Below are 12572 nucleotides of genomic sequence, written 5' to 3' on the forward strand. Positions count from 1 at the left end.
AAATGAGAGGACAAAGTTGATCCTTATTCTATCACTAGAGGCCAAGACTCAAGTCACGGTGGTGTGTACCAAATCACTTAGGTGTCTATATCGTGGTATATGCCACATGGATAAACATCTGCAGGAGGAACATGCAAACAAATGTAACTTGGGGTAGCTTTGGGAAATAAGCAAACCTATTGGTCTCGTTAGACCAGTGTAGAACCATGTAGAACCATGGCATGTCAACCTATGAACACCAAGCTGTACTTTGCTCATCTGTGAAACACAGGTTTATTAATACTTGCTCTGCAGGCCTGAAATGATAGCTGTGATTCAAATGCAGCACTGTTTAAGGGCTCTCTGAATCCAAGGAGGTTATGCAAATTGATCTTACCTTGTTTCACGCCCATTTGGTAAAGAATTCCTCTAGATAGTAGTTCTGAAAGCCTAGTTCTAGGACCAGCTGCAGCAGCATCACCTGAGCTTGTTAGAAATGCAGAGTCTCAGGCCTTATCCTAGACCTACTGAATCAGGCACTGTGTGGATGGGTCCTAGCAATCAGTGCTGTAATAAGCCCTTCATGGGATTCTGATATACACTAAATTTTGCGAACTACTGTCCCAGGGCAGTGGTTTTCAACCGGGCAATATTGTCCCTCAGGATACACTTGGCAATGTCTGGAGACATTTTGGGTTGTCACAAGTGGGAGAGGGGTGCTACTGGTATGTAGTTGGTAGAGGCCAGGGATGCAGCTAAACAACCTACAATGCGCAGAACTGACCCTCAAAACAAAATAACTGACCAGAATGTCAATAGTGCCAAAGTTGAAAGAAACTACTCGAAGGTGAAGGAGTTTCTTTTTTTAAGTGGGTTCCAAATAGGTTACGTGAATGACCCAAAAAAATACAACCAAATTATCAATGGTTTCACTTAAACAGCCTACAATCTCTAGCACCTTACTAATATGAAGATAAGAATCTGAACATATTACTTCTTCGTAAAATAACTTTGGGCAGTTTCCTAGAGTTTATAGCAGAAGTCCCCAACCTCTGGGCTGTGTTCGTGGCCTATTAGGAACTGGGCCGCACAGCAGGAGGTGAGTGGGGGCAAGTGAGCTTTACTTCTGAGCTCCGCCTCCTGTCAGATCAGCAGCAGCATTAGATTCTCATAGGAGCACAAACCCTATTGTGAACTGCTCATGTGAGAGATCTAGGTTGTGCGCTCCTTATGAGAATCTAAGTAATGCCTGATGATGGGAGGTGGAACAGTTTCATCTGGAAACCACCCCCAACCCCCAACCCCACCCTTGTGGAAGAAAAATGGTCTTCCACAAAACCAGTGTCTGGTGCCAAAAAGGTTGGGGCTGCTGGTCTATAGCACTATTGATCAATTTTTAACTTGTCTCATTAACCAAAAAGATTTTGTTGATGTTTCTTTTCTGACTTTGCATTATGAATCAAAGAATAGGTTAGTTTTTTTTTTTTTTCAAATATAAAGTCTTTTGGCCGGGTGCAATGGCTCACGCCTGTAATCCCAGCACTTTGGGGTCACGAGGTCAGGAGTTTGAGACCAGCCTGGCCAACATAGTGAAACCCTGTCTCTACTAAAAATACAAAAAACTAGCTGGGTGTGGTTATGGGCACCTGTAATCCCAGCTACTTGGGAGTTTGAGGCAGAAGAATCCTTGAACCCAGGAGGCAGAGGCTGCAGTGAGCCGAGATTGCGCCACTGCACTCCAGCTGGGGCAACAGTGCGAGACCCCATCTCAAGAAAAACAAAAACAAAAACAAACAAACAAAAAAGCCGGAAGCCGCAGTGGCTCAGGCCTGTTGTCCTGGAGAATAAGGAGGGAAGCAAGGCCAGGTGTTCGAGCCCAGCCTGGGCAGCATAGGAAGCCTTTATCTATCACACACACACACATGCACACACACACACACGCACACACACACACCCCTTTTAAACATTTTTTCCTTAAATTTTTTTTTTTTTTTGGTGCTATAACAGATTTTACTCATGTCAATAAAAACTGACAAACATGATTATCTGAAATCTGTATGGGTAACTTTTTAAAGATGGAGTACATTTTGATTGTAGCAACCTCCATATTGTTCTTTTAAGTGGTTACATAATGTTGATACTTTCATTTTTCCTTAAATTTCACATACTCTCCTCCTTTCCTTCCTCCAACACCTTTCACTTAAGAATAATTGTTCTAAGGGTAATAATTCTTAGTCTGACATTCAAGGACCTTCATGATGTGACTCTTAAAAAATTCACCCTGCTTCTTGCATCTTATGCTCAGCTTTTTCCTACATGCACTGCTGGCATTTCCCCAAACTTGACTTGCCCCTGAGCCTTGGCGTAAGTTCTTTCTGCACAAAATGTCCTCCAAAGACCAGTTCAAATGTGACTTCTTCAAATCTTTCCAGGAACAATCCAGAATATTAGGCATTCCCCTGTCTACTCTTGGCCAGGGAAATTGCAGCTCTTACTACGCTGCATTATAATTATTTGGCAACATGGCTATCTCCTCCACTGAGATGGGCAGAGCAAGGATTGGAGCTCAAGTCTATCTGATCCTGAAGCCGTGTCCTTTCCACTGTGCCACACTTTTCATTAGATAAGCTAGGGGCTGATCTAGCTGATCTATCATCACCCTTTCAATTCTCACAGCGATTCTCTGGCTCAGGTGCTAACTAAACTAAGAAAGGAACAGAAAAGAGTTAACAGGTCTAACGTTTACATCTTTAATCCATCTTGAATTGATTTTTGTAAAAGGGGTAAGGAAGGGATCCAGTTTCAGTCAAGATGGATTAAAGATTTAAACGTTAGACCTAAAACCATAAGAACCCTAGAAGAAAACCTAGGCATTACCATTCAGGACATAGGCGTGGGCAAGGACTTCATGTCCAAAACACCAAAAGCAATGGCAACAAAAGCCAAAATTGACAAATGGGATCTAATTAAACTAAAGAGCTTCTGCACAGCAAAAGAAACTACCATCAGAGTGAACAGGCAACCTACAACATGGGAGAAAATTTTCGCAACCTACTCATCTGACAAAGGGCTAATATCCAGAATCTACAATGAACTCAAACAAATTTACAAGAAAAAAACAAATAACCCCATCAAAAAGTGGGCGAAGGACATGAACAGACACTTCTCAAAAGAAGACATTTATGCAGCCAAAAAACACATGAAAAAATGCTCATCATCACTGGCCATCAGAGAAATGCAAATCAAAACCACAATGAGATACCATCTCACACCAGTTAGAATGGCAATCATTAAAAAGTCAGGAAACAGGTGCTGGAGAGGATGTGGAGAAATAGGAACACTTTTACACTGTTGGTGGGACTGTAAACTAGTTCAACCATTGTGGAAGTCAGTGTGGCGATTCCTCAGGGATCTAGAACTAGAAATACCATTTGACCCAGCCATCCCATTACTGAGGATATACCCAAATGACTATAAATCATGCTGCTATAAAGACACATGCACACGTATGTTTATTACGGCATTATTCACAATAGCAAAGACTTGGAACCAACCAACCCAAATGTCCAACAATGATAGACTAGATTAAGAAAATGTGGCACATATACACCATGGAATACTATGCAGCCATAAAAAAGGATGAGTTCATGTCCTTTGTAGGGACATCGATGAAATTGGAAACCATCATTCTCAGTAAACTATCGCAAGAACAAAAAACCAAACACCGCATATTCTCACTCATAGGTGGGAATTGAACAATGAGATCACATGGACACAGGAAGGGGAATATCACACTCTGGGGACTGTGGTGGGGAGGGGGGAGGGGGGAGGGATAGCATTGGGAGATATACCTAATGCTAGATGATGAGTTAGTGGGTGCAGCGCACCAGCATGGCACATGTATACATATGTAACTAACCTGCACAATGTGCACATGTACCCTAAAACTTAAAGTATAATTAAAAAAAAAATTAAAAAAAAAAAAAAAGAGTTAACAGGACAGAGGCTGGTCTGGACGAAGTCAATGGTTGTGAGGTTGTGAGGCTGGTTATTATTAAGTTTTGGTGAACAATCTGAAGCTCCTACATTTACAGGTGCATCAATAACAGAGCCCCCTGAAGGAATGGAAGGTCCCAAGCTGATACAGATTCATCTATGAGGAATCCCATGAGGCTCCAGGGTCCAACCTGACACTAACATGCAAAAGAGCCCTCTACTAATGTTCCTAGGGCGGTGGCAGGTGATGGAAAAGCAGTAATGCACATTGCCATTTCTCATTCACTTTGTGCCCCACTATGGTTTCCTGTGTCTTTTCTCAGTAGAGCCTCACCTGAGAGAAGTCAGAATGGAGGTTTGGGAGGACAAAGGTGATGTGGTCGGTTTGTCATCACATGGCAAGGGTGCCTCTCCCTGAAGATGCAGGGATTCATGAAACCGGCGAATGTTCTGCACATGCTCTTCATGGCGTGATGCTTGGCTTCTTGTGGTATCACTTCTGTCAAAAAAAAAAAAAAAAAAAAGTAGGAGCAAAATAAATTCCCAATCAATGAGAACACTGCTAGTGTGACAATAAACAAATCACTATCCTGAAATGGAACGCAAATCTATCCCCACTATCACAGTTCTGGCCTTATCATCTCTTGCTTGGATTATAAATGTCTCCAAAATAATCCTGTCTTCAATCTTGCCTACCCCCTTTTAATTCATTCTTCACAACAAGCAGAGTGATTTTTCTAAAACATAAATCTGGCCGGGGGTGGTGACTCACGCCTGTAATCCCAGCACTTTGGGAGGCTGAGGCGGGTGGTTCACTTGAGGCCAGAAGTTCGAGACCAGCCCAGTCAATATGGCGAAACCCTGTCCCTACTAAAAGCACAAAAATTAGCTGGGTGTGGTGGCAGGCGCCTGTAATCCCAGCTACGCCAGAGGCCATGGCAGGAGAATCACTTGAACCTGGGAAGTGGAGGCTGCAGTGAGCAGAAATCATGCCACTGCACTCCAGCCTGGGAGACAGAGTGAGACTCTGTCTTAAAAAAAAAAAAGCCCCCCAAAACCAAAAACCATAAATCTGAAGTAATAATAACAAGAGCAACAATAACAACAATATATTTGGCGTCCTTATTGTATGCCAAGCCCTGCTGTAAGCATTCAACATATATTACGCCATGTGATTATCACCATTCCTTTCTGGCTTTGGCTTTTAAACAAATCTCAAATTCCTGAGCATGATATTCAAGATCATGACTCCAACAATCTCTTTTTAATTCACCGCTTTATTGCGATATAATTCACATGCCATACAATTCACCTATTTAAAGTGTATTATTCAATGGTTTTTAGTATATGCAGTTACGTAACTGTTACCACAATCAGTTTTAGAACATTTTTACCACTCACAAAACAACCTCATACCCATTAGAACCATTCTACATTTCCTGGTCCTAGGCAACTACTAATTTATTTTCTGCCTCAATAGGTTTGCCCATTCTGGATATTTCATATAAATGGAATCATATAATATGTGTTTTTTGGTGACTGGCTTCTTTCATTTAGCATAATGTTTTCAAGCTTCATCTGTAGTACAGCATGTATCAGTCCTTCATTCCTTTTTACAGCTGAATAATATTCTGTTGGATAGATATACCACATTTTGTTTATCTACTCAGTTGATGGGCATGAGTTGCTTCTACTTTTTGGTTATTAGGAATAATGCTACAAACATACGTGTACAAGTTTTTGTGTGGACATTTGTTTTCATTTCTTTTGGGCATAAAACTAGAAGCAGAATTACTGGGTCATATGGTTACTCCATGTTTAAGGAACTTCCAGATTATTTTCCAATGCACCTGCAGTGTTTTACTATCCCACCGGCAATGTATAAGGGTTCCAATTTATCTACCCCTTCCTAAGGCTTGAGATATCTTTTTTTTTTTTTTTTAAATACAGTCACCCTAGTGGATATAAAGTGGTACCTCATTGTGGTTTTGATTTGCATCTTTTACTGTGATTATTGGCCATTTGTATATCTTTTTTTGAAGAAATGTCTATTCAGATCCTTTGCCCATTTTTAAACTGGTTATTTGCTTTTTATTATTGAGTTGTAAGAGTTCTTTATATATTCTATATATTATTTTGAGACAGGGTCTCACTTTGTCTTCCAGGCTGGAGTGCATGGCTCAATGCAGCCCTGACCTCCTGGGCTCAAGTGATCTTCCCACCTCAGCCTCCTAAGTAGCTGAGACCACAGATGTGCACCACCAAGTCTGAGTAGTTTTTTAATTTTTTGTGGAGATGGGCTCTCACCATGTTGCCCGTCTCTATAAAAAATAATAACATGGTCTTGACCTCCTGAGTTCAAGCGATCCTCCCACCGCAGCCTCCCCAAGTGCTGGGATTACAGGTGTGAGCCACTGCACCCAGTCCCCTTTATATGTTCTAGATATAAGATCTATAACTGGCCGGGCACAGTGGCTCACGCCTGTAATCCCAGCACTTTGGGAGGCCGAGGCAGGTGGATCACAAGGTCAAGAGATCGAGACCATAGTGACCAATATGGTGAAACCCTGTCTCTACTAAAAATACAAAAATTAGCTGGTGTGGTGGCGTGCACCTGTAGTCCCAGCTACTAGGGAGGCTGAGGCAGGAGAATCGCTTGAACCCGGGAGGTGGAGGTTGCAGTGGGCCAAGATCGTGCCACTGCACTCCAGCCTGGCAACAGAGCAAGACTCCGTCTCAAAAAAAAAAAAAAAAGATCTATAATTTGCAAATATTTTCTCCCATTCTATGGGTTGTCTTTTCACTTTCTTGATGGTATCACTTGCAGTGTAAAAATTCCAGTTTTAAAATTTTATTTATTTTTATAATTTCAATTTGTATTTTAGATCTGAGGGTGTATGTGCAGGATGCTGAGGTTTGGGGTTTGAATGATCCCATCACCCAGGTACTAAGCATATTACCTAACAGTCAGTTTTTCAACTTTTGTCCTCCTCCCTTTCTCCTTCCTTTAGTAGTCCCTAGTTTCTTTTGTTGCCTTTTTTATGTCTATGAATACCCAATGCTTAGCTGCCACTTATAAGAGAGAACATGTGGTATTTGGTTTTCTGTTCTTGTGTTAATTCGCTTAGGACAATGGCCTCCAGCTGCATCCATGTTGCTGCAAAGAACATGATTTTGTTCTTTTTTTTTTTTAATGGCTGTGAGAGTTTTTAATTTTGATGAATCTAATTTTTTTCTTTTGTTATTTGTGCTTTTGGTGTCATTTCCTAAGGAATCATTGTCTAATCCAAGCTCATGAAGATTTACTCCTCTGCTTCCTAGGAAGAGTTTTATAGTTTTAGTTTTTACATTTAGATATGTGACCCATTTGAAGTTAATTTTTGTGTATGGTTTGAGGAAGGGGTCCAACTTCAATCACTTGCATGTGGATATCTAGTTGTTCCAGCACCATTTATAGAAAAGACTAGTCTTTCCTCATTAGTCTTGGCACCCTTGTTGAAAATTAGTTGACCACAGACACATGGGTTTATTTTGAGATTATCAATTCAATTCCACTGATTTATATTTCTATCCTCATTCCAGTACTGTTTTGCTTACAGTAGCATTGTAGTAAGCTTTGGAATTAGGGACTCTGTTCTTTTTCAAGGTTGTTTTGCCTATTCCATGTGCCTTGAATTTCCATACTAATTTTAAGATCAGTTTGTCCATTTCCACAAAGCCAGCAGGAATTTTGATAGGGATTGTGTTGAATCTGTAGATCAACGTGGAGAATATTGCCATCGTAAAAATATTAAGTCTCTTAATCCATAGATATGGGATGTCTTTGATTTTATTTAGACCTTTTTCAATTTTCTTTTTTCTTTCTTTTTTTTTTGGCAGACAGGGTCTTACTCTGTTGCCTAGGCTGGAGTGCAATGGCATGAACATGGCTCACTGTAGCCTCGACCTCCTGGGCTCAAGCAATTCTCCTGCTTCAGTCTCCCGAGTAGCTGGGACTGCAGGCATGCACCACTATGCCTGGCTAATTTTCTTGATTTTTTGTAGAGATAGGGTTTCACTTTGTTGCCCAGGCTGGTCTCGAACTCCTGAGCTCAAGCAATCCTCTCACCTTGGCCTCCCAAAGTGCTGGAATTACAGGCATGAGAGACCACGCCCAGCCTCAATTTCATTTTTGGTTATTCATTGTTGGTATATAGAAATACAATTGATTTTGCTTATTATGTTTTAAAAGTTTCTGTTTCAATTCCTAATATGGTAAAAATTGATAGATATAACCCACATAAACCCGTTTGGGTCATCACTAATTTTTAATAGTATAAAAGGGTTTTGAAGTGAAAATGTTTAAGAACCACTGCTTTATTAATGTGTAACTGACATAAAATAAACTTTACATATTTAAAGAATACAATTTGATGAATTTTAACACATGTATACATCCAAATAAACCATTACCACGAAATAATGAATATATCTACCACCTCCAAAAGTTTCTTCTTGTCTTTTGCAATTCCTTCCTCCTTTCCTCCTTATCCACCCTGCCTTGTCCCTAGGCAACCACTGATTTGCTTTCTGTCACTATAGGTTAGGATGCATTTTCTAGGATTTTATATAAATGGAATCATATACAAGGTACTTTTTATTATTTTAAGAGACAGGTTCTCACTCTGTCACTCAGGCTGAAGTGCAGTGGTGTGATTATAGCTCACTGCACCCTTAAGTACCTGGGCTCAAGTGAGCCTCCTGCCTCAACCTCCTTAGTAGCTAGGACTACAGGCAGGCAAATTTTTAATTTTTTTGCGGAGATGGGGTCTCACTATGTTGTCCAGGATCATCTTGAACTCCTGGCCTCAAGCGATCCTCCCATCTCAGCCTCCTAAAGCACTGAGATTAAAGGCCTGAGTCACCATGGCTGGTCCAATGTACTCTTTTTCGTCTAGCTTCTCTTCCTCAGCATAATTATTTTTATATTCATTTTGTTGTCTATCAGTAATGCATTTCTTCTTATTTTTGAGTAGTATTAATATTTCATTGTATGGATATACAACAATTTGGTTATTTGTTCACCTTTTTGTTGATGGACACCTGAGTTGTTTATAGTTTTTGGTTATTACAAATAAAGCACAAAGACCAGAAAGTTTGGAAACTGCTGTTCTACGCATTTCACAAGTATTATTAGTAATAAAACCTCTCTCTTAAGGCTGCTGTGAAAACCCAATGAGCTAATGTATATAAAGGCCATATAAAAGTGAGTTATTTCTATTCTCATTTACTCTTTGTAACAGCCCTTGAGGTACTATATTATTTTCATCCTACAAATTAGAAAGCTAAAGCTCAGAAAACTAAAGTAATTAGCCTCAGGTCACATGTAACTAGTAAGTGGTAAAGCCAGGATAGGATTCCAGATCTGTCTGACCTCACAGCCCACTTCACCACCCTGTCCCTTGAGCAGGGCAGGGTCAGGAAGAGCTGGATCTCTGGTAAGATGGTTAGAGAGTGAATTATAGCCTAGCCTTAAATGGCTGTCTGTATATAATATGACACTTCGATGTGGCCCTTCTGAAGTGGTAACAGGGACATCTTTATGTGGACAAAAGGCAAGCCATTAACCTTTTAGCTTTTAAAATTACTAAAGGGTGGGCATTAGAGATACCCTCATCCTACCCATGTGTCCCACTGATTGGGTATGGTCAAAGTGACACTTTTATAAAAGAGATAACAAAGGAATTATCTAAAATCTGGGATCTAGGAATTGACAGATACATAGCTCTCTTTGTACAGAGGACCAAGGATCTCTTCATGTGGTGATCAAGTAGAAAACTATGTAGCCCTGAATTGGGCCTTAGAGTGTTACATGATATTAGTGTCTTCTTGGAATAAAAGGGTCTGCTCAGTAACTGCTCTTGTAGGAAGGGCTGCTGTAGGGCAAGATTCCTTGCCCTTTCCCTGAGCTGAAGAGAAAGACATAGGAAAGACTCTGGTGTAGGCAGCGGGGTGCTTCAGATGGTTCTAGGGCCTGTAAAGAGGTAGAATGGAAAGCAGCAACCTTATTCTTAGACCCTGTCCTTGTATAGGATGGAACATGCTCTAGCCCTGAGAGCCATATGCATGTTCAAGGCTGGCTTGGTGAAAAGGATGGACCAGTTGCTTTTTGTAAAATAAACTGGCACATAGTTTTAGCAGGGGAAAGAAGATGCATTTCTCACATAGTTGATGACTGAATTTAGGGATAAAGGTTAAAGGCCTTTGAGGATAACAGAAACTTGTCCCTTGTACTGAAGTGACCCTTCTGATAGCAGTACAAATTCTAGCTCCTATCTTATAAAAACTTTGTTTTCATACAATCTTGGGGTTTTTGGAGTTGTGACAGAAGATCAACAAAGCTCTTACCCTGTCTTGTTTTTTCCTCTAATAAAGGAAAGAGAGAAATGATAAGCCAGTTCACACACTTCCATTTTTTAACCCCATTTCTTCTCATCATCAAGAATTCACTCACCTCCCAGGAGAGGAGAAATCAAGCTCCTTTGAGGAGGCATGAGCAAGTTGGTCTAGGGTCTGCCTTGCCATGTGGCTGGAGAATGCAGCACACATATCAGAGGCAGGGAAGGAAAAGGGACTGTATATTGGGATCTGTAAACACAACAAGAAAAATGGTACACTTGTCACCATAAACCCATTCATAACAAAGCAGTATATAAATAAATTTGTAAAATTTATTGTGTGCATTTAATTTACTGAATACTTTGTGTTAAACACTGTGCTAAACAATTTACATACATTTTCTCATTTATAATCTTACGAGGCAACTATTATTATTATACTCATTTTACAGACTATGCTATCAGATTGGTTTTCAGTTGCTTTATCTATATTTATGCTCTTGTTCATCCAGCTATTAATACACTGTAAATGCCTGAATGGATATCATTTTACATTTACCTTACATATGAGGATAATCTGGCTGTGAAATTTCTTGTCTTAGGACTACCAAGGTTGGGCCGAAGAAATGACCTTCCTATATTGGGACCAATGAACTCTGTTTTCTTATGCATGCTTTCATCCAGTATTTATGGATGACCACTCTGTGCCAGACGCTGGGCCAGGCACGAGAGACAGAGAGATGAATAGAAAACATAGTCTTTGCCTTGATAGAGCTCCCGTATTTTTGATAGTCTGGGAAATTCTTCTTTCTTTTACAGTTAAACTCCTTGAAAGAGTTGTCTACGCTTACCGTGATCAATTCCCCTCTTCACATTCTTTCAATTTTTTTTTAAATGAAAGACTAATGATATCAATGTAACAGAGTTGAAAAACAAGTCAGTTGATAGAGTTTCAGATTTTATATGACAACCTTGTTTTATTTGGAAACTGCGATATAATTAATGCATTATACAATTCATCCTTTTAAAAAGCTCAATTCACTGGTTTTAAGTGTATTCAAAGTTGTGCAACTGTCACTACTAACTAATTCCAGAACATTTTCATCACCCCAAAAGGTCAGGAGGTTGTTATGAGACACATATAGTATATAACGTATTCTATAAGCTGGAGAGTGCCAAACATGAGTAAAGGATGTTCTTATAGGTCAGTACAATTCGTATTGGTTAGGGATGTGAATCTCCATACATACCAGTGATTTTGAGGTCTCCACTCCACGCCTTGCTTGCCTTTCTTCTTTGAAGTGTATCAAACTCTCCAAAGGGGAGACAGCAACTTTTATCTGCCCCTGGCACTCTCCACTGAAGTCTGTGATGTTGTACCAGCCACAGACAAACTGGAAGCCAGAGAGAAGTGGGGAGAGGTCCACCGAGGCAAAGCCAATCACCCTCTCCTCATCTGTAGAGGAAAGAGAAGAGCTGGGCAATGTGGCTAGGCATGTCCTGCCACTGAGATTAGAGGGTGCACACAGAGAAGCTGATTCAGGGGATGGAGGAGTTTAGTGATCCCAAAGCCATCAGAGAAGACAGATAATGAAGTTGAGAGGGACTGGCAACCAAAGCCTGCCTTCCCTGTTAGGAATTCCCTTTCTGTATGGTGGGAAAAAGCTAACAGGCTTGCACTTCATTCTCTCTCTCTCTCTCATTTTGAAAGAGATGGGGTCTCACTCTGATGTCTAGGTTGCAGTGCAGTAGCATGATCATAGTTCACTGCGGCCTCGAACTCGCAAACTCAAGCAATCCTCCCTCTTCAGTCTCCCAAGTAGCTAGGACTATAGGCACACACCACCATGCCCAGCTAATTTTTAATTTAATTTTTTTGTTGAGATGGGGTCTTACTATGTTGCCCAGGTGGTCTTGAACCCCCAGCCTCAAGTGATCCTCCTGCATTGGCCTCCCAAAGTGTTGGGATTACACATGTAAGCCACCCCACCTAGCTGGTCCTCTTGATATAGGCAATTAGAAAATAACACTAAATTTAAGAACTTATTTTTCCTAGGCTATCATGTCTCAGTGATTTTTCTCAGGGCAGTATGTCTTGCAATGATGGAATTATGAGAGATTTGCATTTTCCTATTTATACTTCTCTATATTTTCCAAATTTTCTACATATGCATTATATTTAATTAAGAACAAAGTGATGCAAATTAAAAAGGAAAAACA

General features: G+C 40.4%; 1 protein-coding gene across 5 annotated transcripts in view; it reads right to left on the reverse strand.

The window, feature by feature from the left end:
* Window positions 1-12572, reverse strand: part of C2CD3 (C2 domain containing 3 centriole elongation regulator) — a 159570-nt gene that overhangs the window by 26295 nt on the left and 120703 nt on the right. For all 5 annotated transcript variants that reach the window (XM_055094647.2, XM_003814675.6, XM_055094648.2 and 2 more), the window contains 3 exons: window positions 11603-11808; window positions 10469-10602; window positions 4310-4474 (listed from right to left, as the gene is read on the reverse strand). In XM_055094647.2, coding sequence (XP_054950622.2) covers window positions 4310-4474; window positions 10469-10602; window positions 11603-11808 — 505 coding nt within the window. The remainder of the gene's footprint in view (window positions 1-4309; window positions 4475-10468; window positions 10603-11602; window positions 11809-12572) is intronic.

This window comes from Pan paniscus, chromosome 9 (assembly GCF_029289425.2).
Source record: "Pan paniscus chromosome 9, NHGRI_mPanPan1-v2.0_pri, whole genome shotgun sequence".
NCBI classification, from domain to species: Eukaryota; Metazoa; Chordata; class Mammalia; order Primates; family Hominidae; genus Pan; species Pan paniscus.